Here is a 25,653-nt window from a genome sequence, read left to right on the forward strand (position 1 = left end):
ATTGTCAGGACAGTAAATTGCTCAGTTTATGAGGACAAGGCAGGGCTGATAACCAAGGTTTGCTCAGATTGGAAAAGATGGAGATAGACAGGCTCCTTAAGTTGGCCACTGTATTGTAATAGGTATGGTCAGGATGTTGCCTAACTAGCTTAAGCCCTAAACTGGTGCCTGAGCGTCAGTAGTGAAGGAGACAGTCCTCCTCAGTGGAGAAAATAAAGTGCTTCTGAAGTTCCCAACAGGAAAAGCTTGTGCACTTGCCACAGAGGCAGATGATATATGCCTCTGGAGATCTTCTATAGGACCTTCCTCTCTCCACTGACCAGACACAAACCTTAAGCGCTTACTTCAGGAAGACTGTCTCACTAAAGCATCTAACAGATAAGTACCAGTCAGGTACCGAAGGTGCTGGACTGAATCTCACCCTGTGTCTTAACCTTCCACAAAACACCATTCCCAGAGAGGACAGAAGAAAAGGCTTCCTTACTAGATGTAATTTCAGTGACTCGGGTAGCCTGAGAGTTGCAGAATTTGGAGTAAGCCTCCTAACCTGACAGTCTATAATTTCCTCAATTACACTTTCTCCAGAGAGCTGCCCATTTAGTGTTTAGTGCTATGGCTTTACAGTTTTGAGCTCAGCTTGGCGAGGTAAGGGTAGAAGCCTGCTATTTCACACCCCCAACTTTATTTAGCAATCCGTTACTCCAGCTTCTTGAGCAGACATGGAGCCAGTCATTCTCTTGCAAACACTTGTAAATCACATTCTTCATAAAACTCTCAAGACACTAGCACAGGGAGGTTGGCTATTCTGCCAATTTTCTTTTGCTTCCTCTTTTGCCTCCCACCTAGAGCAGGAGTCATAAGGTGTTCAGTGAATTTTAAAGCTGTGGGACACTCATGCCTGATAATCCCTCTCCTTTTACCACACACAGAAGGCTCAGAAGGCATCTAACATCTGCCCTGCAAGAGACCTTAGCAGTACTGGAGTCTGTGGGATGTGAAAAGGCTTCCAGGGGATAAGTGAAGATGATCACACAACTTCACTTGGTTCTGTAGCTCCATTCAAATGTGCGAGCTGGAAGGCCTTTACCTTAAAGGGAACCATTAAAACAACTGCTGAAGACTCTTGTGAAGAGGGAAAGGGACTCATGTCCAGCAGCTCCGAGCTGTGCCCTGTACAAAAGCTATGCCTGCCATTTGATTTCTTGTGACCCTTCCATGACTAGTTTCCCACACCCAAGAGATGCCAAGGAAGATAGGGTATTTGCCAGCTTGGCAGTAAACAAGAGTTGCTCTTGGCAAGAAACATCTCTCCTCCAGTTCTTTAAACTTGTCTAAGACTGATGTGAGTTACGTCTGAAACTTCTTCCTGATGACCTTGTTACACAAATATTTTTCTTTATTAAAGGGAACATTTTCCTTGCATTGGTTTAGCAGTTGACTTGGGCCTACAAGAAGATATTTCTGTCACTTGTGCCATGAATACGAGATGACAGATACAGTTCTAAGGATGATATTAAATTATATTAATATTTTTTCTCTGTGGGGTTCAACGTTTTCCTTCTCCTAACAGATAGTGTGCATGGTACTCTATATGAAAAAAACAAACCAAAACAATTTTTTTTTTTTGCACTTCCCACCTCTCTAGTATTTTGAGATGAATAATTTTTTTCTGGTGTATTCAGTGTTAGTTTGTCATCAAAAAATTGTGTCTAAACTTTGCATGACTCTATGCAAGATAATCCCCAGGTGTCATAGTCGTGGCTGCTTTATCTTATTTAACTATGGTAGAAAGTTTGGAGAAGAGGGAAGCAAAGAAAGGATAGAAACAAACAAAAAAACAATTTAATGCAATAAATCATAGCCACGTGTTGTGAAATCTGTGGAAAACAAAATCCATATTTTGCTTCCCATGCCTGTCTGCAGCAGAACTTTTATATTAGGAGTAGACTAGAGGTGGGCTGGTACAAAAGGAGTCACCCAGGCTCCAGGATTTTGTTAAAGCTTTCATCAAGAAAAGAAAATCTTTATCTTTGAAACAAAAGCACTCATTATGAAAAACATTTTTGGCTTTTAATTTTATTTTTTTTACAAACTTAATTTTTTAATTCTTCTTTTCCTCCCTGAACCCATAGGACAACACATCTGAAACAGATGTACTCAAGTCTCTGCATTTTACCTTTTCAAAACATCACACCTGAGAAAAGCAAGTATGGAAAAGTGCATCGGGAATTATTGTACTCTAGTACAGAATACTGTACTCTACTGAAATAGAAGGTGATCTTTTTAAAAATATTTAATGGGAAAAGATGTTCCATTCTGAGCCTTTTTATATTTTAAAACATCACAGGACTTCCTTATGTTTTTATCACTTGCTGTTGCAGAGGTCAAAGATGAAAACAGTCCCTCTCTTTCCTGGAGAATAATTTATTCTGAGGGATAGTGGGCTTAGCTAGCACAGGAACTCGTGCTTTATGCATCTATGGGACAGTATCATCTGTATCATCACAGCGCAATATAGAGCACTGGTGCCTTCTTAGGAAAGGAGCACCAGTTCTTCTGACAGGTGGAATTTAAAGCTGGATAAAATCCATTATATGACCTGTCACACAAACTACCGCATGTGATATTCTAGAAATTCAGTCTTAAATTACCTTGTCTTTAAGTCCACATACCCTCGGTGCTGAGGCCATGAGAGAAAGCTGCCTGGCAGACATTCCTGTTGCCAGTGGAATGCACCATGGGGTGAGTGTGGGGTAAGGATTTAAATACTTAGTCCTCAGAAATGGGCCTCTCAGGATTCCCTGAGCTACTTAAAATAAGAAATTTAAGTTCTCAGCATTTGGAAAAACAAGCAGAAGACACTCTAAAAATAAATAGCTTGTCAAGTATTTTTTCATACTTTTGTAAGTTATGTTAACAGTACTTATTAAATAATACCCTAGTAAAGCATTTCTTTTCCCTTTAAAGCAAAAGAAAGGGATGATCTCTAAAGTTAAAAAAATCAGAGGGGAGAAGCATGTCTTCCTAATGGGTCTGACATTTAATAGGCTCTCTCTGCTTTATAATTCGGACAAGGCAAGTGATTTTTCCAGAATTTTATGGATGTTTAGGTCCTCAGGGCAGGCTGGGGACAGGTGGCTCTGTGCATGCTTGTTTACACAACTCTCCCAGGGCATCACGGCCTGACTTGCCAACCTCTGGGCTTGCGCCCTTCTGTGACACTGGGCCAGATTGTCAGTGTTAGCCTAATAATTCCTGGAAGTCTGCTCTCTTCTCGAGCCAGAACACAAATACACCTCAGATGTGATTCAATACATGGCTTACCTCAGAGCCCCAGAGGTGGTGAGTAGAGGCACCTTTGACTGCTTCCTGCACCTCCCTGTGAAACAGATATCAAACACTACTGTTCAAAAAAGGGCAGTGCATTTCTTCTACGTAAATGATGCCACAAGGTGCAAAGGTATGCCAGACGAGGTCTCAGGTATACTAACTGCAGTGAACTGCTTCTGATAATTTTTCCTGCATCTACTTCTAAAGAGTAATATGTGAATGCAGGAACTGTTACTGGCAAACGAAAAGGACTATAGGAATAAAATTTACAAAAAGCAAAACTGAATGTAAAAACGACTCAAGGAAGCTTAAAGTTAACCTGTTAAATCTCATGCGAGCCTGCACTGGTCACTGTGGAGCCCTCTTCTAATTAATCAAATAGATCTCATCTCCCCTCATCAAAAAGCGGCCCAGAAATCCCTACTTCCAAGTTCATCCACCACCTTTTATCTTCCTCCTTTCTTCTTCTCAGTCCCCTGCCAGCTACGTCCAAAGCCCTGTGGAAGCACAAGGTCTTGCGCAGCCTTGGAGCGGGGGCAGGAACTGTAAGCCACCAACTCCCACAGCAGCAGCGGGTTTCCACAGGTCATTTGCCACCCAGAAGCGGCTTTGGGGCAGCTCATTGCTTTGTGGGACATGCAAAGTAAATCAAAATCATGCAGTTCTCTAGGAGAAAGCTGTAAGCTACACAGTGCATTTATTTTGGCAAGTGTCTGCAAAGGGGTAGTCACTAAGGTGCTGCTGGCCTACCATGAAATCATGGTGGAAGTGCAAAGATGCAGAAGACACTACACAGGTGTTCAGCATATATAAATAATTTTAAATTCATTTTCAACCAAGAACTCTGGTTCAAAGAAAACTTTAACGCTGTGAAGTGAGTGTAACTCCATGTAAACTGATAAATGTTTCTATTTTCAAAGATATGAGGTAAACTTGTTCCTCCCCATAATAAAAAAGAAGTCTAATGTGAAGAGTGGAGCATTAGCTTCTTATGCAGCTGGTCTGTTAACGTTAATCACAAGCCAATGGTAGAGTCCTCATTAACATCATCAAAACCAGCCCTGGGCTCTCTGGCCCAAGCTTTCCTGGTATCAGGATATTATCCTTAATATTTTAAACTTTGAAAATTCATTTCAGCTGAGGAACAGGTGGAGGTTTATGTGTTTACTGACATTTTTACCCATCTGTGATATCAAAAGCAGGTTAGAGAATGGGTAAAACATAAACATAATATATTAGCAAATTTTTAATAAATGTTTCTGAAGCTTCACAAACCAAATGCATAGATTCCTATGTGTATAATACTGCTAAGATAAGAAACCCTCATCAGTCTAACTGCAGAAAATAGTCGTATTTCAAGCAAACAATTCTGTAAAGAAAACTGGAATAAAAAAAGTCGGAACTGCAATCCTTCTAAATTGAAGAATAAATACATGCTCAGAGGGGATTTGGGATTACAGAAGGCTCATTCTAATTCAGCCGCACATAAGATGCTGACAGTAGCTCCTTAGAAGGAGACAGCAGACTAAATCTAGTTAACTTTAGAAAATGATCTTGATTCTGCCCTGGCACAGCACACAGAGTGTATTCAGGGACTCTTGAGGAAGAGAAAGGCATGGCAGAATCACCTCCACTGGGGTAAAGCAGCTTGATGTCTCCTCGGAGGCTGTTTTAAGAGATGGATTGCTTCAGAGCATCAGCATCTTGGCTCTCCCTCGCCGCTCTTGCCTGTTTCCCACCTGCCTGTGCCAAAATGCTATTCAGTGTGGTGTCTGCAGAACAGTGGCTGAAGGAAGATTCATAATGTCATGACAGATTTTCTGTCACCAGCACACAGCTTGACTGTTGCTGTGGAAAAAAGAAAAAAAAAACAAAACAGGAGTGCTGAGGATGCCTGAGTCCAGTTTATGCTCTGATTTTCAGCAGTTAGGAGTTTGGAGCCTTTGAAATCTCCCCCGATAGGGTTTGGGCTGCTTTTTTGTTTCCATATGCAAAGTTGACAATTATGTATTTACACAAAGATGCATTAACTCGGGAGTCTGTGGAAAACCACAGAAATAGAGAAGTGTGTGAAAGGTCAAATGGATCTGAGATCGAAATATAAGCTGAAGTAAGGCATGTTGATAAACGGCGTCATTTTAAAGGTGCCAAGGTGGCCTTGCAAATCCTCCAAACGTTGTTCATCGTGGAGTATAATAAAAAGTTAAATATTTAACATGCAAAACCACCACCAACAAAATGTTATCCAAATTAAACACACTGGCTGTGTCTATACTAGTAAACTAAGCGGGGCCAGGGCCTAATATGGGCTCAAGCAATCAGATGTACAGTTAAATTGTTGGCAAGCGTTAACTCCCTGGCAGAGTTTTGGCCAGTGCCAAAGTGCACAGTCTCAGGTAATGACCTGTCGCAGGTGCAGAAACCCTGTTTTGGGTATGGGCTTTATGGACTGGGGCTACGTGCTGCCAGTCAGCCTCAGGGCCAGAGCACTCTCCAAGCCCGTTTTATCTGCAAGAATAAATGCAGTCTGTAATTCCAAGCCAAAAGGGGAAAAAATTAGGCTACTTAAATCTGTTAGCAGTAAAATTTCCATCTTACAAAGGTTTATTTTTTAACCATGTATCATTCCAAATCGGTTTAAAATGTCAGTTAAAACAGGAATAAATGTCTAGCTCTTTTAAGAGAAAAAAATGAGAAAATGTATCATGAAAATGAGTCTGCGCCCCTAGAAGATAACACTTATAAGATGGAGCTTCTCTCACTAGAAAAGTGGGTCAGACATTCATTATGTGAGGCAGAAAGGCAAAGGAGATGCGAATCTTGTCTAGTCACCCTCAATAATTCCATAGCACATACATTTGTCTAGATGGCAACTCTGGCTCTTCTGAAGTAGCTGATTGAGAGCCTGATACTGGCAGGTGCTGAGCACCCATTATGGACCAATGGATATCTTCAGTTCCTGTTGACATCCATGTTGAAAATGCTTCCCAGCTCAGGGCCATGTCTGACAGAAAATCTGGAAACCAGCAGTTAACATCCATCAAAACAGATGCCTGTAATTTACACTGGTTGGCATGGCATTTCGCAATCCTGTTTGTTAGCTGGACAGATGTTAAGTGGAAGATCCCTCATCTTATTTGATTGTAATGTGGCTAAGCGTAAACTAGTTTAGTCCAGGCTAATGTCATAAAATACAGTGTTCATAAGCATCATGGTAGGAATTATAGTTTACAAATACATAAAGCCCTCTTTAATTGAAGAACTTTACAACATCTTATGAAAAGGAAAAAATGTGAATTCAGTATGAATGTTCCCAGGCATCTATTCCCATTTGGAAACTACAACTAAATCTATGGAATCAAAGGAGTGACCCTAATCAGGCTCAATTCTTTACTGTTGCTGCTATTTTCATCTCTGTAAACCAAGAATAATAAAAAAAGCCACTACAGAAACTGAGACTAGGCCCATTTATCAGAATTAATTGAGACCATTAGGCTGCCTTGCTGGTGGATTGGAGTGCTTGTATTCAGCTGGTTACCCTTTCAAAGAATACAATTTCTATTTCTTTGAACACTAGACAACTGCCACTTTTAATTGTCTGAAGTCCGTGAAGGAATTGCTTGCAGAATAGCTGTAGCCACGAGTAAGGACACTGTGGGTTGTCTAGTAATTAGATGTATCCATTGTACAAGATGGAATATGAAGGGTAAAATTATTCTGAAGGAAGGAATGAAGCTGACAGCCAGACTAGTGATCTGTTGGGTGACCTGACAAGAGAAATACACCCTTGAGTTGAATCTTGCCTAAAGCAGAAACCAGCTCTACAGTAATGAAACAAAGCTAGAGTAACTCCATTAGGAATCATCGGCAAGCAAAATTTGGCAAGCCGTGGATTTCTTACCTATATAGATATTACATTGCGCATCGGAGAACAGAAGTCTCAAGAAAGGACTAAAAGTTTCCAAAAGTTGTAATAGCTTCTGGTGTGGCTATCATTATGTAAAAGTAAAATAATCTCTTTAAAGTAGAATCCAGCAGAAAGCATATTTTCTTACAGATTTTCAGAGGAACAAAATATATCTGAGAAAAAGGAGAGTTTAGGAAAGTCAGATTGCTTTAAATCACTAGTTCTTCCTCTCCTGCACAAAGGAGCAACTTTTGCTCAGTGCTAGTCTAAGTTTGAGGGAGATACTGTCCTTTATTTCAGAAGTTCAAGTACAGTGCACACTGGTAGTTTCCATCTGCCTTTGGATACCTGCTGAGCTGCAATATCTGTAAGCTAGGTAGTTTAAATCAGTCACACAAGAACAGAGGAGGAAAGCAAGTTCAGCAAGGCTGTCCATTAAAAGCAGCAGTCTCCTTTCACGTACATTTTAGCCTGCATTGACCTTGAAAGCATTTCCCTCCTTTACCCTGAAGTCATCCTGAAGTGTAAATATCGTTGCATTTTTTCAATTAGCCCCCAAATATATTCTTCAATCAAAGTCTTTCTTTAAATATGATGGTAGTAAATGTGTTGGTTGTGGCACTGGTGGCCACACCTGGAGTACCGGGTCCAGTTCTGGGCCAGGCTCTTTTCAGTGGTGCCCAGTGACAGGGCCAGAGGCAATGGGCACAAACTGAAGTACAGGAGGTTCCCTCTGAACATCAGGAAACACTTTTTTATTGTGAGGGTGACCAAGCACTGGCACAGGTTGCCCAGAGAGGCTGTGGAGTCTCCATCCTTGGAGATATTCAAACCCCATCTGGACACAGTCCTAGGCAGCCTGCTCTAGGTGGCTCTGCTTGTGAAAGGGGGTGGACAAGATTATCTCTGTCCCTTCCAACCTCAACCATTCTGTGATTCTGTGTTCAACTTGGCGAAGACTAAACTAAGGTCTTAAATGTTTGCAAAACATTTCTGGATATATTTGTGGGTATCTTAGGAGAATGTCCCTTTTGTCAGGGGGTTTCCAGCAGGTTAGTTTTCCCACTACCAATCCACTTTTGAACATTTTCTAAAAGAAGAAAGAATCAATACAAAAATTACATCAAAGATCACATTGCAAATAGCAATATCTACAATGGAAGATGTATTGACGTGGCGATTTTTGATTCTACAAGGCTTTGCTTTCAAATTCTTCATGGGGTCCAAAAGGAAAATGCAGAGTTTGGACAAGTTTGAACACTTGTCTGCCAAATGTATACTGAATTTAACTTTTATGGAAAATACAGCAGAAGATATAACTCGGCTTTAAAAGGAGACAGTTAGTCCAACTGTCCCTTATGAACAGAAAATGTTACCAGATTTTATATCTAGGCCATTTTAAATATACAGGAACGGGAATAGAGTGGAACACTGCAGATTTGCTAAAACCTTTTTAGGTACTTGCTTTACTGAGCACATCCCTCTATGACTTACTTTAGCTTAGCATTCGTATTTCAGTAAGGATGATCTACCTTCACAGTGGCATGTGGGATGCAATTTAATAACCTTATATAATGATCTTACATAAACTCCAAAATCTTGGCCAAGACTTCCCATTAACAGAGAGATGATTATACTCGTAAGCACTAGATCACTTGGGTTCAATTCTGCTTTTACTCAAGCTGAGCAGTAGCACAACATAAGTAAGACTAGGAGGACAGAGCTAAATGTCTTAACTGACTAGACCTTAATAGCCTGAGATGCTCCAGATATCTTAAACCTTAATTTCCAGCAATCTCCTTTTTCTTTTATGGTTTATAGTTGAATCTGTAATGACTTTGACCAATTACGCTGAATCCAGCACAGTATTAAGAAAGTGCTGCAATTGAAAAGCAGTAAGAAATTCAGCCTGCTCTCCCCCTGCTTCAAAGTATGGCAGAAACATACAATCTCAGATCAACTGAGAAGTTTCGTATTTTTCATGGGGAAGTTCACAACTCTGAACAATGATGAGTTATCATAAGCCTTTGAACAAAAGAATTCACAGACCTTAGTCCAGGTTTTCACAAGGAAGAAAGGTAGGACCCTGCTCATCCATAGTGTTTTTAAGTGTATTTCCTTCTAAACTCTCAAATATTTCACAGGGATAAAAGCTATTCCTTCACACAGAAAAGTCTAAATAGCACTGCAAGAGCAGCGCTACGGGACAAAGACAGGGGAATTGTCAGTATTTCCTTCACCCACCCCTGGGTTGCTGCTACAGCGCAGGGGTCAGAGACACAGCAGCTAACAGGCCAAGCTACCTGTGTGTGGGCACAGGGGGTTTGACCACATCTCTTTATTCCTATGTTCACACGCTCTGCAGACATACCGCCAATGCCACTCTTCTAGAAATCTCCAGACTGGTTTAGGGAAGCGAGGATACTTCAAAATAATCCAAAACCCAAATGCAGATTTTGCTGGGCTTTAGGATTTTGGTGCTGTAAGGCATTGCTCTTCAAGCTTCTCTCCACAGTTCTTAGTATAAGTGTTATTCTGAGGGAAAGGTGAGGCTGCTAACTCTTTGCAGGACTCTGAGAGATGAGGTTCTAATAAACTCCAGGTATCACGAAGTCAAGAGTTATAGCTGCTGGATTTCCTGATGAACTGTTTTCCTATTAGAAAATCTCTTTTCTTGTAATCAGAAAGCTTACTGGGAAAAACATCTACCATGAGAGAATGTAATTTTTCTAAAGGGCCTTTTAAAGTTAAGCGCAATATTTCATTTAAATCTATTATGTGATTACATTAACTAGAAATACTTACAAAAGACTAGTTAGAATAACAGTTACTAACAATGAATGAAACGAAGACAACTGATTATTTCTTCTTAAAATGTAATTATAATTATTTTTAAAACCATGAAAACAAATTATGAATCTTCATTAATCTTAAACTTTTCCACAAACACTGTTTTGTGGAAAATCCAATTCAGAAGTAAATTAAACTGTCAAACCTGTGCGGAACACAAACTCCATTCCAGTCAGCTGCATTCTCTATAAAACCCCAGTGGAAGGGCCTGTGAAACAGCCTCTGCACCCACCCTAGGTAGCAAGAATCAGACCAGAAAATTTCCACCTTGAGCTCCCCCTTGGCCCACAGGATTTATGGTATGCAGAAAGGTACATATGGGAGCCAGAAGTCTGCCTGCATTTACTATTACTGGATCCTGAGCAGACACTAAGCTGTTCAGTTGAAAGCACATTCATGGCACACACAAGTGCCCAACCGTCTGTTACAGACTGTTTCTCAGCTGTATGCTCTTCAAACAAAGAGATGGAAAAAAGCGAAAAAATCTGAAGTACACCACACTACAACATAGCAAACTGACTCTAGGGGAAAAAATACCACCAAGGAAAATTGGAATGGAAGAAATTGGATGTTTTCTAGCCATTGAAAGAGACAAAGCATCTGTTTTTAGCATTTGTTTCATTTTAATTTTACTTTTTGTGACCTATGAGAAAAAAAAATGAAGGCCAGTTATCACTGTGGCTTTTATGGTTACAGGTCAAAATGATGAGACCACAGTGTAAGCTGAGCAAAGAGCTGTGAGGTTTGTCACTCCACATTCCTTCCCCCATCTGAAGCTTTGAAATATTGGAGGGGTTTTAGCTGTAACACAAAATCTCCAGGATGCTAACCCTGCAAATACTTGCATTATTTAAAACAAAACAAAACAAAACAAAACAAAACAAAACAAAACAAAACAAAATACTTGATTGTTTTTTTTTCCTATATGAGGTAAGGCTTGCAGGATCAGACCACAAGTTTATAAATTCTCCTTGCAAGCACATATTTTTTTCACTCTAAAACAGCTGAATCCAAGCTGGAGTCTATGCTCGTTTGGTTTTTTCTTTTAAAAACAATTTGGATTATACATGTCTCTTGCAGCATCTTTTTACCTAAGGCAAATGTAACTCTGGCACTCATGAAACTTAGCACCACAGGTACCTGGACTTTTTGAAAGGAGTTTATAGTTTCAGTGGACACTGCCAAGTAGGCTGATTATAGCCTTATGGTAATTGTTGGCTTTTCCCCAAAAGACCGCTTTGCTGTGTCAGTCTACTAAACACAACCTCCATCATTTAGTTCTAAGAACAAGACAATTCATTTTTTACTCAGAGAAGGTTATAGCTATTGTTCACTAAAATTCTACCTTGTTTTCAGAATAAAATTTTACATCCTACATTTCTTTAATAAATTCAGTGAAGATCTGTAAATCTTACCTCATCAAAGAACCAGGATGGACACTAATTTAAAAAAAAATGTTTTATATTTTTTTGTTCTGTTTCTTCTTTGGAACAAAAAATATCATGTTGTGCTGACTGAGTTAAGACCAGATTCTGAACAATTTAAGTAAATGACTCCAAAAGCTCTTGACCACTATTCCCCTCCAAAGTTTCTCTCAGACAACCAATGCAGACATAGGGAAATACCACATTTGCAATTTTTACTGTTTCACATCTTTCTGTGGAGGAACTGCACATCACTTACGCTGGCCTCGCAGACTTCCAGGGGTCCACTCTAGAATTCCTTAGTGCCACGAATTTGGCTGAAGTTCGCTCTGCAATTCTACGCTTTGCATATGCTGTTATTACTACAACAGTCTAAGTGCTTTAGTCTGTCTTGCTATTCTTACAAGGAGGTAAATTCTCAGAGGGTGGAGATAAGAGACCACAATGCATGGTTTTGATGGCTGATGCATCCCCTTTCTCTCTAATAGAGCCAGGGGCCTGATGGATATAATGCAAGTTTATCTGAGCCTATGAAAATATCTAGTGCAAAGCATCGCTTCTTCATAAAAATCAGACTAGACTCTAGCTCTAGTTTTTCTCAGAGTAATTGCTCCGGACACTATTCACTTATCATAACAAAAAGTGAATTCTTTTCTGAACTTTGATAGAAGCAGGTTTCTTACCCTTTAATCAGCTTAAAAAAAACCAAACAAACTTATCCTTGGATAGTATTGTTCATGTAACATTTCATTCTCATGGATGCATATTTTTGTGCCATTAAAAGAGATATAGGAGATAGCATCACTGACTAGACTGTCAGTGATTTTGAGATTAACATAGCTGTATTGTTCTTTATGAATGGATCATGATAATATTGCAGTTATTTTTCATTATTATTGCTTTGTACAGCATAGCAAAACCATCATGCTGCTCTGTTCATAAACAAACACAGCCCTGATCAGTTTTTGCTGCCATCAGGCTTAAATACGCCAGCTGTCAGAAAAACAAGGTGTCAGAAAAAAATTTTATCTCTGCTTTCATGAAAGAAATTAAAAAGTGCTGGTATAGGTGTCTGTTGCTTTATCATACAGCATACGCAGACCACATCCATCTCTGACTTCTAGCAGAGCCTGCCTCAGCATGTAGGAGTGAACTTGTGAACAGAGCTGCACAAACAATTGATTTTTCAGTCACTGACTGTTGAACCATAGTATTGAAGACAGTCTGGTCAGACTGAACCACAATCAAGAATGAAAAAGATACTGGCATGCACTTTTTCTGCATCCCAATTAAAACCAGGAAAAATATGTTTCTGCTCATATAGCATGTTTTAAGCCAAACACTTATAATAAAAGTAAAGGAATCAAAGAGCTTAGAGACAGGCAGGGGCACAACCACTTTGTATTGAAGAGTAAAGGCATTTACCCAGCTGGTGAAAGTTGTAGGGTTGGTGCCCATCTTTGTCTCAGAGTTTTCAAAACCACCTTCCCCTCACTCCAGGAAAAATGCACTAATCATATGTTCCTGTTTTCAGGCTCTCCTCTCAATGATGTATAAAATATTGTACTTTATATAAAATCCTTAAAAGTCTTTATTACAGGATGATTTGCCATTAAGTTAGGAGTCTCCTGTTTCTGTCTTGTGTAATGAGTATTGTATTATTTTCACCAAAGTGGAATAGCTTCAGCAGAATAGCTTGAAAGACATCTACTCCACCGCAGTCCCACAGGAAGGGTGTTTTAAATCCTGAATGAGTGCAGTAACTAACTTGCTTGTTTAAAGGAGGGCTTTTCCTCCTCCAGACAACCTTGAAAAAATATTTCCTATCTGAATCTATTTGGTAAATTTAACCTGCATTTGTCAACATTTTAGTTGAATGGCCATTTTGCATCATCTACCAGTGGAATTTTAAAATCATAATTAAATCATGATCTCTTGTCATTTTCGGGGGCGAGGGGGGAGTTGTGGGTTTTTTTAAGAAAGCCTTCACTTAATCTACATCTACTAAATCACCATTAAGTTATGGCAGTCCTGCCTGTAGTTTGCTTGCACTGGAAGCTGGATTCAAGCATCAAAAAATACTTCTTGGCTTTTGGACCTATGATCTAAAAATATTTTGTCTCTTTTTATCTCAATGATAATAAAAATTCCTAGGAGTAGGATAGGGTGAAGGGTGGTGCCAGTGAGATACACTCTTTCAAAGGGTAGATCAGTGAAAGAAAGATGTCAGAACATCTGTTATCCAGGGGATCTTAACTGAGTATTGATTTTCATCTGAAAAGCAAATCCTGCCTTTAAATTATGTATGTGCAGCTGACTTCATGTGGCGTTTGGGCTGGAATAAGGAAGATTTTTGTGTTACAGGGCTGGCTAGAGGGCTTGTGGCCCTACTGTGTGACATACACAGGTTCAGCCTAAAATGTAATCGTTGCTCTGCAGGGCCTAGTATCTGCAAACTTCAGCGTAGAAGTAGGAGTTGAGCACAGATCTCCTGAATGGCAACCCAATAGCCTACCAAGTAGTTCACAGTGTCCCGGTTTGATTTCTACTCCTTATCTTCATGGCAGCACAAAAAACACCACTAAGGCAAGAGGCTTTAATTGTCACATTGTCTTCAAAACCAGACATAATTGCAAAATACTGTGATGATATACTGCATATCATGCACATAACTGATAAAATACCTGAGTGAATAGTAACTGGTGTTAGCCATGCATGGGCAGAATATTCATCCTAGGACCTGTCACAATGGCATAGTTTTCTTGCCATAGTGATAAGAGTAATTTCACTGATTCACCAGATTTAGGCTACTGGTACATGAGAATCTGACCCTTGGGAAGCAATTAAAGACTATTTGTTTAGTGGATATATAAAGAATGAAAGATCAGGTCCAAGCTCTAAATGATTTTCAGTTTCTTAATGGCAGTAGAAGGTAAGTGCAGCAGTAGGGATGCTAAGCAACTTTAAAAAAAAGGCTAAAACTACCAGCTGGAAACACCTGGAGGAAGAGTCAGTAAGATTTTTGCCCTTAAATTAGTCCGACTCTCTTGATAATTTTATCCAATTAGCTTGGCTTTTTCACCTTAACGTGCAGCAGTGCCATGCTAAGTAATTACTCAACAGAACAATTATTTAATTGCTGAACATGAATATTAACAGTGGAATAAAAGAAGCTAAATAAATAAAGATTGGTTTTCTGAATCCCAGTAGTTCCTCCAAACACACATCATCTAGGAACCTTGACTAGTTTAACCTTATGTGTGGTAATTTGTTCAATTTGTATACTTCTTCAAATAGACCCTGGTCATTAACATTTTTACTTATAAAGTCTGTGAAGTTGCAAAATAGAAATGCACTCCAAACAGAAATTATAATAATACTGTTGCAGTAGTTAAAGAAACTATCATTTTTGTAGAAGTCAGGAACCCAAAATATATATTTGAAAGGTACATTGAGCTCAGGCCACTTGGGTTTACTGAAGTACTTTTTACCATATTTTCCAGAGCAATAAAATCAGCATAAAAGCAGGTAGAACAAACCGTCCATAGGAATAGAAAACAAACCAGTGCTTGTGCTTTCCACTTAAACTCAGCCTTTAGACACCCCAAACTCTCTCTTTTTAAGGCATTAGTAATTTTGTTGTGCTTTTATCATGGGTACTTTACATCTCTAAATTTTAAAGATATCTGATGGATGTACTCCAACTAATAAATAATAATGGCACCATATATGTTAACTTACATCAGATATCTCTCTAGAACACCTCCCTTTCATTTAACTACTTTTTGATAGGGCGTGTCAGCAATTTCCTCTTCTTAAAGCCTTAACTAAGATCATTTTGTTAATCTTTATCCTGTTACTTTTACTCTGTTTAGTTTTACACTATACAGCGTAATTTTTCTGACATAATCAGCTAGCTTCCATGATGGAATAATGTATCAAGGACACCAACTCCAGGTATACAGGGTACCTTTCCTGCTGAGGACTGCTTGAATTCCACAGAGAAATGTGAATAGATAGGGTATTTTCAACTGAAGATAACAACGTAGCAATGCAGTGCTGTCAATTTGAGGTAAAAGGTAGCAATGTGTTACTGTGATCAGCGTTATTTAAAGGCTGCTTTTAAATTAGCTTTGCAGTCACAAATGTGTAAATGTTTAATTTTTTTTATAAGCGAACATCAACCAGTTCCTTGAGTGAAAACAGAACATGTCTATATTGAATGTACTTCTGTATAAAAATGATGGTTTCTTTCACAGGAAAAACATATCAAAAGTAATGTATCCAATGGAACTCCAGCCTTGACAGATGTAGATAAATAAAAGTTGAAATGTAGTGCTAGTGTTTGTTACTAGAAACATAATGCAGAATTTAGGCCAAGATGTATTATAAATTTAGCACAGTTTTAAATACAATACCAAAACTGAAGAAATTGTTCCAACCAGGTATAACACTTCTTTCTTTAGAGTCTTCCCTGTTTTGCAACTCTGACTAACTTCAGCCATTGAACTCCAGCTATGAGTGGTGAGATGAAGGAATTAGGGCCAAGTGCGTACCTCGCATTGTCACTCTGGTATAGATACCAGAAAACTGCACGCTACGTTCTGGGCCCACCATCTGAACTTTTTACTGAGGTGTAGTCCTGTAGAAAATCAAAATGCGTAGGGCCTATCCATTACTCCTTTGATAGACAAGTGCAATCAAGTCAACGTGGCTTTCTTGTCTGTTTTCCTGTTTCCCTTTCTGACTCACCACTCACTACTTGTATTCCACCTTCATCAGCCCATGTTGGTTTTCCTAAGTTTAGCACAGATTTGGCATGAGAAAAACAAAGAGTATTTGATCCCAGACATCAAATTAAATTAGCAGTGTAATTAACTGCTCTCAGATGAGTCACATTCTACTTCCAGTAAGACTCTGCATCCAAACCTTGGATGTCTACTGCCCGACAAGTAAATTATCTCAGTACAGCTTAGCTGCTGCTCATGTGATGGAGGAAAGAAAACAGGCAGCTTCATTCTCTTTTGGATGGACTCGGGAGAACATCCTGTTACATTCCCAAACTTTACAAGCTGTTTCCTCCTTCCATGGAGTTACTCTCCCATGGAACCAAAGGACACTCAGTTCTCTGCACCTAGCAGAGGAGACAAATGCTGCTCTACCTAGGGACTGCAAAGGAGGGAGGGAGGGAGGGAGAGGGAGAAGCTTAGTGCCTTCCCTGTTTCTCCCTCACCCCAACTTTGTGCTCCAGCCAGATGCAAGGTGACCCTACGCAGTTACATGTGTGGACTTAAAGATTACAAGACAGAAAGTGGATGGTCCCTTTTTTTCTCCTCCTGTATACGGAACTCCCGTTGGCTTTCCTGGCTGCTCCCGCTATAGACTGACGAGCAACAGGTCAGAGGAGACGGAAAGGCTTTTTACCTGCCAACCCCAGAGTTCAGGATGTGTTGTTTCTCCTGCAGCAGTTGATGACAGCCTAACACCTTAGCAGCACTGGAGCTGCATTCCTACGCTGTAACAGGGGAAGCAGGACCAAGGGCCTGAACTAAGGTCTTGGCAGGTAAGTGAAGGAGCAACCAGTATCAAACAGCTTCGTTTGAAAGTGTACGTCTTTGTAATGTTTAAGTCTTAATATGTGCTCTGCGTTACCTGGGAGCTTAAACTTCCCGTTTTCAGAAGAGTATTTGAGATCACCTGGTAACTCTGCCAAACACTTGGAAAAATGTTGAAGAAACTCATAAATGCAGAGGGGCTAGAAAGAAAGGTTATTTGTGCTAAAAATCTCTCGAAGCTGGGATTTCTTCTGAGAGCTGAGCAGAAGTTACTCAGATTAGTGGGGGAGGGAGAAGCTTTATGCTACCAACATATTTTTGTATATCGCCACTTAGGATGACTGAGAGCATCACTGTACGGTGAATACTCAATATTAAAATATGAGCTCTATGAGGATTGGGAGGGGGGGATTTTTTGCTTGGTTGCTTGTTTTCTTTCAATTGGACACATAGGGAACACATGATAAAGGGAAATCTCCATGTCCTTACTACATTCCATTTCTTAAGTTTAATTATTGGAACCAGGTTTCCTATATGGATACGTATGCCATTCAAAATGTGCTTTATTTCAATAGTTACCAGTAATTGTGTTTTTGCTGGCAAGGCCATGTTCCAGAACATTCATAGAGAGCACACACAGAGGAAGTCGCTACCACTAAAGCAAATCCAATTAAAAAGATATTTACGGAAAAATAAGTGATGCTAGTTACCACCTCAAAAAAGAAGAAGAAAAAAAATTAAAAACATCCTTACGTAAAGGAAGTCTTTCTTTTCCTTGCTTGTGGTAATACGAGGGTAATGGATGCCTCTCTATTGAGAGGCCAGTAAGTTTTACTTTTTGGAATGAAAAACAAATTTAGGTCAGAGGAGGAAATCATAAGGAGCTGCCACACGCTAAGTTCTGTATCTGAGCCATCTACTGCCACCGTATCCTGGAGAGAAAAAAGGGAATGTTCATAAAGAATAAACAACCATCCAGAACTGGTGGGGTACCAAAGCCTCATCAATGTCTGGTTCAGATATTCTGATCCCCCCTACCCTTATTGTTACTAATATGCTCAATTTACTAAGTGAAATCACTCCAAAAGTGGCCTCTAAGTTTGTGTCCATCTTTCAGTGGATAAACTGTGAGCCTGTAAAACATTACACATGCTAATAGCAACTGTTAATTAATATTCATCAGAATTAAGGGGAGAAGTCATTATCAAAAATTCCTCTCCAAAATTTTAGGGGCAAGAGTGAAAAATGACATTATACATAGGTTTATATATTTTAAAAGTTTTCATTACTATAGTCATTGTTTTAAATTAACTTCCTCTAGACAAAATAAAGTGTTGTACTACATTGCAGCCTCACTGTTAGGAATGAAGATAGAGGAGACAATGCAGGAAGGCCAACACACACGACCAAAATGGAGAGTATCCAAGTCATAGAAGAATGGTAAGTTGGTCAAACTGTTGTCTAGGAAATATTTTTAATTTGCCTGTAACTAACATCAAGAATCGCCTTGGTTTTTATGCTTCCGGAATGTCCTTCTAATAACTTTTCCTCCAAAAAATTCTATAGAAAAGGAAGCAAAATCTGTCCTGACAATGAAAAGCCAGCAGAGACGTTCATAAGCCAGGCTTACTTACAGTTTCTTATTTGCGGGGGAGAACGGTGGGGAGGAATGGGAGGCACAGGGATGGTTCCATAGATCTGTGGGTCTCTATAAGAAGCCTTCGCCACCTGTGGGATCATTTTCTTCTATTTATCGAGACAAGAAGAAAAACTAACGGGGCCCAAGTGTACTTCATAGTCAGATTTTTAACATGGCTACCTTTCATAAAACAGCTTGGACTATGGTTTCACTGGAATTAACTAAGGAAACACATACCTTGAGAAACAGGCTAGCACACATTGGAAGTCTGAACTTCTGTCTAAAGTTAGGGCCCATGTTTATTGTGTTGGGAAAAATGATAACCTATCAGTGGCCTTGAGTTCTCTAGTCCCATAAAAAGTAAATTAAAACTTACCTCAAGAGGATATGATTGATGGTAAAAGCAACCCAAACTACTCATTGTCTTCATTGCTACTCAAGGTCATTTATGAGAGGACAATGTCAGAAATTTCCACAAAATACTGTAGTGAGGAAAGCTTCCCAATAGAAAATGAGGGAGCACAGGTTGCTTGTCAGCTCCATCCACCTCAGCAGGTTCTTTCACTCTCCTCAGAGAGAGGACTTTTCACCTTCAAATCTATATGTTTATACTTTTTGGATCAAATTACAATTATTTTGCTGGATAGCTTAAATGTTAAACACTTTCTCATTCATTAGATCTTTTGGACTGCCAAAAAGCTACCACAAATATATTCCCATCATCCAGTCTGCCCTGCATGCAGAGTAGGAGTTGATAAATGGACTTGAAGGGAAATCATATAGACAAATGTCAGTTATTGTGCAACATGATTACACTGAAGCTATTAACAACAGTTAGTAAAGCTCTTGTATTGGATCCTGCCAGGGAGGGGGGGCAAGCGCTCAGAATTAAGTTTGAATCTATATTTAATTGTTGTTAAGTAACTTGGAGTCTTACCTTCTCAAGCTATTCATTAGTAAGTTAATGGAGTAGTGACACAAGTTAGTCTTCTGATCACTTATCCAGTGTGTCCACTGTTAGAATCTACGAACAGTTTCCTTCAGAAAATGGGAATAAGGACTTTTTCCCATTTCTTCTCTCTCCAGTTTTGCCAGCAATGTCCGTCACATCTCATGCCAATAGATCATCATTCAGGTCAATAGCACCAAACAGAGGGAAGCTTAGCAACCCTTAGGTACAAGCACAGAGAAATATGCTAATTTAAATGCTCTCTGAATTACTATTTTGTTGGGCCTCATTAGTATGCTTTTGGCTGCCAAGAGCCTTTTGTTTTTCTTGTCCTTCCTGAACCAAATCGTGTGGCAGCCAGTGATTGGCCAAACACCATCAGAAGCAGGCAGGGACATCAGGTGTCATCTAAACCCCTCATGGAAAAGAGTCTATTGCCAGCTCCCTGAAATCACATCCCCTTTAACTGCAAAGGCAGGAATTCAATGCTGTTGTGGGATTTTGTCTTTGAGTCTGATGGCTAACAACTCTAGTAGAAAACTTGTAGAAAGCCAAGTGCATGTCTCGTAATGTTAAACACGTTTAGTGGGCTATCGAGATAATGAATGCACAAGTGGAGAGTGAACAAAATTCCCCTGTCACTGCTGAAGCCTTGTTGCTTCCAGTTTTCACTCTGGACTACAGTGCAGTTGAAAGGAGAATTTTTGGATGAATGTATGAAAACACTGTTACAAAAATAGACGCATATTTGTAATGATACTTTGCTTTTGCAGCCAAAATCCTACTGCAGATGAAATTTTGTCTTGGGCTCAGAATTTTGACAAGATGATGAAAACACCAGCTGGGAGGAACCTTTTCAGAGAGTTTCTTCGAACAGAGTATAGTGAGGAGAACCTGCTTTTCTGGCTTGCCTGTGAAGATCTAAAGAAGGAACAGAACAAGAAAGTTATTGAAGAAAAAGCAAGACTTATATATGAAGATTACATTTCTATACTATCACCAAAAGAGGTAAAGCTGTAAACATTACGTTTGCATTTTCTGTTATTCTGGAGCAGAAATGTTATACCCTGGATTGCCAGATGGGGCTCTAAAGGTCTGCCTGATTTGTCAGATGAAAGTCTTAGTATGGACATTAAATCAGAAAAGGAAGGGACACAGGTGCCAGGCCATTTAGCATCACTGCCCAGAACACTCAAAGCTCTCTATAAGACTCAAGAAACTCTAGTAAGAGAAGGCTGAGAAATAGGTATGCTGCTTTAGTAATGCTACCTGCCTGCCAGAGAGAGGAAGTAAGTAATGCAAATTAATTTCTGGAGAAAAGACACCCAAATTAAGGAATTTAAATCAGAATCAGTATAGATTTATCTGCTGCAACAGCTGTCTGGGAGAAAATGCAAATTTGCACTGGTTATTCCTATGTGAGAGTCCAGGAATGGAGACCAAGTATTTTCTCTGATGAAAAGTATGAGAACATCTAGGAAATTATATAAGATTTCCTTCAACCCTGAATCTGAAAGAGTCAAATTATGAAATTAACTTCACCTGGACTAAAAAACAAGTATCCCCTATCACACCATGTTTTGGAATAGAGAGATATGTAAATATATCAGCACTATAGAAGAACCTTTCTTAGGCCACATCATGTACCTTTAGCTCCTTTGCCTTGTCTGTGCATTGCATCTGACTTTCCACTCAATGGTGTTATGCTAATTTATGCTCACTGTGGAGAACCTTGCTTCCCACATTTACTTCTGCACTGCATTCAGTAATAATTTGCAACTTCATTCATATGAATGAAGCCCACTGCAATTTATAGCTCCATTATCTTCTCTTGTGCCATAGTGTATACTTTTGCTTTGGAGTGAGATAACTGCCAGTACAGCAAGCTAATAATGAGTTTTTCTTATAATATCTCTAGTACATAAGTATGTGCTGAATGCTCAGTTGTCTTTTTAAGCTAAGGTCAACCAGCAGTTAAAATTCAAACTAACTAAATGCTATTCGACTTAGAGTTTAACAAAACTACTCACCAACTTGATGCACTGGACATGTGCAGATGTCATCGATCCAGTTGCTCCTGCAACTGGAAATCTTCTGAGGCAAACAAGAACTGCTTGCAATGCTTTAGATCGGCACAGGAGCTGAAAAGTTCTTGTTCATGCAGGCATCCCATTCCAGGTGTGATCTTCTGGTATAAGAGCTGAAGTATTTAGCATCACATGTTCAGTGATGAAGTTATTGAGGCAGAAGGCCTTAGTATTACAAACAGATACTTTGTATTCATCTGTTTAGCAAGGAAATACCTTTAATAATCCCAGCTAGTTTTGCCATCTGGCTTTAGTGAGTCACTGAAAAACTACGATGTAAATTAGTAGTTCCATAATTAATTTTTTTTCATTCTATAAGTGCAATTAGCTTTTACCATATTCAACGGCACAAAACCCCACCATCCTGCCAAATTTGAGCTTTTTATCCCAGCTATTATATTTGATAATGAAGAACCGATTAGTTAACTGCACAAACTTTTTTTGCTAAGATATGTGCATGTCCGTGTGTGTCGGGGAGAACTGCTTAAATCTTAGCGTGTCGTTTCTGCGCTACAGAAATGCAATGGTCTAGGATCGAAACCTATTCAAATAAATTCTGAAGACGCATGGCTGCATCCCTGCTTCTCAAAACTACCAGAGCACTACACCCCTGCACACTGTCGCGTCTAAAAGCAGGTAGTCACTGGCCAAGCGGCCCCACCGGTCTGTTCGTTCCTGCTGGGCTACCCGGTCCACTCGCACCGCTGCCTTAGTTAGACAACGACTTCTACCGGGAAAACGCCCCGGTTGAAAAACCGCCCAGAAAAGAAGTGCCGCTTCCAGACGGATCGATTCCTTAACTCAGCTGGCTGGAACCAGCCCAAGGGATGGGAAGCGCCAGGGTGGGAAAGGGGGGCAGCTGGTCCTGGCCGCTGGCGCAGCCCCGCTGCCCACCGGTGAGGGAGCCCAGCGCCAGCGCCCCGGGGTGCTGCGGCAGGATGAGCGCTGGGACGGAGCGCTCGTGGAGCACAGTGGGTGTTCTGCAGAGACAGCGCCCTTGAATGATGGGTATGTTTTGCTAGCGTGGATAGGCGAGGGTTTACTCGCAGTTAGGCTGCATCGTGGCCGTGCCTTGTGACCGATAACCAAGTCACAGCAAATACTGGAGCAGAAAGAGCTTGCCTGCTGTGGCAGTAACGTACTCCCATATGCCAACAAACCGACAATGCCAGATTCTACAGTTGGTACTGAAGATAAGATGAAAATGTGGTTTTGCTCCTCGGTACACCTGTATTCCAAAGATTTTGCTTCACCACATATAACAATACACAAGCTCACGCATCCACACGTGTTCTGAGGTAGGTAGCATCCTTTGCATATCAAGGTGTCTTGGTACGTGGAGCTTTCCAGGGTTGAACTCAATTCTTCGGACAATATGACTATTGATACGGTTGCGGAGTAGTAGGGTCAGATTGCAACCTGGTGTAAATTATAGTAGCTTAACTGATCTACGCTCGGTATTTCTCTACTCAGTGTTTTAGCCTTTTTCTCCTTAGCTGAGTAAACCCTTGCTGGCCCCAGTGGGCTTTCCTGCTACTGCCATTTCATTTAACCCAGAAGGCATTAATTTTACTGGTTTTAGAGCATTTTGTGGATAAGCTGTACATTCTTTCAAATTTCTAAAGGATATTCTAAAATCATCTGTGCATTCATCCCAAGCATAATATGCCCTTTTCTGCCTAGGCACAGGAGTTCATTACAAATGGAAAGTAAGTGAGAAGCTAAAATTGAAACTTGCTAACAACTTCAATATGGGCATATGATATCCTGAAAGTATAAATTACTAGATGTTGAAGAATCTTGGAAAAAAGGACTAATCTGAAATAGTTAATATTAATGGGGAGATTAACACAATAGACATGATAAAAAACTCTGGGTAATTTGTGAGTAACAAGTGTAGTGCCTGAAAAAAATGGGAAAAAAATCTGTAGGGCAGCCAGATGAGAATGCTGAATAGAAAGCTTCTAAAGATTTAACCACAAATGGTCAGGAAAAAAACATTTCAGCTCTCTGAATGACAGTCATTCAGCATTCATTTCAGAGAATTAATTTTAAATATGTAAATTTTTTTTTTAATGTAAAATAACATATTTTGGGAAATCTGGGTTACTGCAGAGGTTTATTTAGTTGCACTGTATTTATTCTGTTATACAGCTGCATTTCATCTTACGAATCTTAAGATGGATGCAGAGACCAAGTCAAAACTGAAATAGAGTTGACTGTATCGGTCTGTAATTTGGTGGCTCTGAAAGAAGCACAGAGCATTACTTGAATAAACTGATAAACTTGTCATGTTCAATGGAGCCCTGGGAAATAAAGATACATATAACAGCCTTTCCAATATTACTATTTAAAATTAGTGTGTTCTCATCTTCTTCAGGTTAGTCTTGATTCCCGGGTGAGAGAAGTGATCAACAGAAACTTATTGGATCCCAGCCCTCACATGTATGAAGATGCCCAACTCCAGATATACACCCTAATGCACAGAGACTCTTTTCCAAGGTTTTTGAACTCTCAGATTTATAAGTCTCTTGTTGAAAGTATTACAGGCTCTACTTCTGAAACTTAGTTTTAATTTTCAAGCAAAATAACTTGATTTCTTGGGGGTGGGTGGGATGGAAGAAAAGTAGTTTAATAACATCTGGAGCTGGGTTCCTGGAGAACTACAGTTTAGCACTACTCAGGCTACTGTGAAGAAAACAAATACATATTATGGTCTCTGTCTACATTTTTACCAAGGTCCTCCTTGCTCGAGATGGCATGGGAGGGGAACAATGGATTTGCCAAAATACATTTGTTTCACACTCCTTTCACCCTACTGCAGTCAAGATTGCAATGATGTATTTGTAGTTTTATGAACAGTCTCCTTGTGTATCCTCACACTGCATGTGCAAGGTAAAACTGCTTCACTTACCACTTAGTTGTTGCAATATTTAATCCAATAACATAAATTATATCTGTACTTAAGAACTTTTTTTGTGCAATACAGTCTTATGGTACATAAAAACAATTGCAGCAAACCAGAAAGAGGCTTGCATTTTTTAACATCACTAAGTGAAAAAGCCAATTTTTAAGGTGTAGCATTACTCAACATCCTCTACTGAGTACAATACACTGACTTTTTGAAGCCAATATTTCTGTACAGGAAAAAAAGAGCTATTTATCACTGTTTATTTAAAATAAATCAAGCGGAGGATTCCTCTGGTTGTTCACTGCCAAAACTGTGGCATTTTCATTACAGAGTTTGCAATGTCAAAAAAGAAAAAAAAAAAAAAAAGGAAAAAAAAGCACAAACCACTTAAATGGATCCATATCTGGGTGACACAATCTATGCGCTGATATTGTTTAATTGTTAAAAGAACAAAGATTTTCAATGTACATTTCAGATGTCAGATACTGTAATTGATTTATTAAAGACTGGCTATCCAGTTCTAACACTGTTGTATAATGTTATGTACTTCAGCAAAAAAAAACAAAAACAAAAACAAAAAAACAAAAAGCTTGATAATTTAGTTTTTTTAATAAAGAAATTTAATAAAAGATTGCCTACATGTAGCATTTTAGAGCATTTTAGAACATTTTGATGAATTGCATCTGTCCTGTAAGATTTTTTTTTTTGAAAGCTAAATCCAGTAAAAAATGTTTTTAAGCAAAGTAATGTTTTACAAGGTGGCGGGTTAAAGAAGACTTATCTTAGCTTCTAGCCTCATTGATTTTGAGTAACTCCTTGAAAACAAGGGGTTTAGAGAGTAATAGTAAACCAAACTTAAAGGGCTCCTAAACCTACAGTCCTTACCCAAGCAAAATGCCTACAGAAATGCAACGGGTGTCTTTCCTGGGTAAAGAATCCTGTACTGAGCCCTTAATCAGAGCTAAGGCAGCACAGTACACCCATCACTTGGCTGCCATGGT

At 39.5% G+C, this 25,653-nt stretch overlaps 1 protein-coding gene across 1 annotated transcript in view; it reads left to right on the forward strand.

Annotated features, from left to right (window-relative positions):
• The window catches only part of RGS17 (regulator of G protein signaling 17), a 72,603-nt gene extending 48,293 nt beyond the window's left edge, over positions 1 to 24,310 (forward strand). The window contains exons 3-5 of the mRNA XM_075036811.1: positions 18,417 to 18,506; positions 20,428 to 20,662; positions 24,122 to 24,310. Of these exons, the coding sequence (XP_074892912.1) occupies positions 18,417 to 18,506; positions 20,428 to 20,662; positions 24,122 to 24,310 (514 nt within the window). The remainder of the gene's footprint in view (positions 1 to 18,416; positions 18,507 to 20,427; positions 20,663 to 24,121) is intronic.
• Positions 24,311 to 25,653: the final 1,343 nt, after the last annotated feature.

This window comes from Buteo buteo, chromosome 9, assembly GCF_964188355.1.
Source record: "Buteo buteo chromosome 9, bButBut1.hap1.1, whole genome shotgun sequence".
Taxonomy (NCBI): Eukaryota; Metazoa; Chordata; class Aves; order Accipitriformes; family Accipitridae; genus Buteo; species Buteo buteo.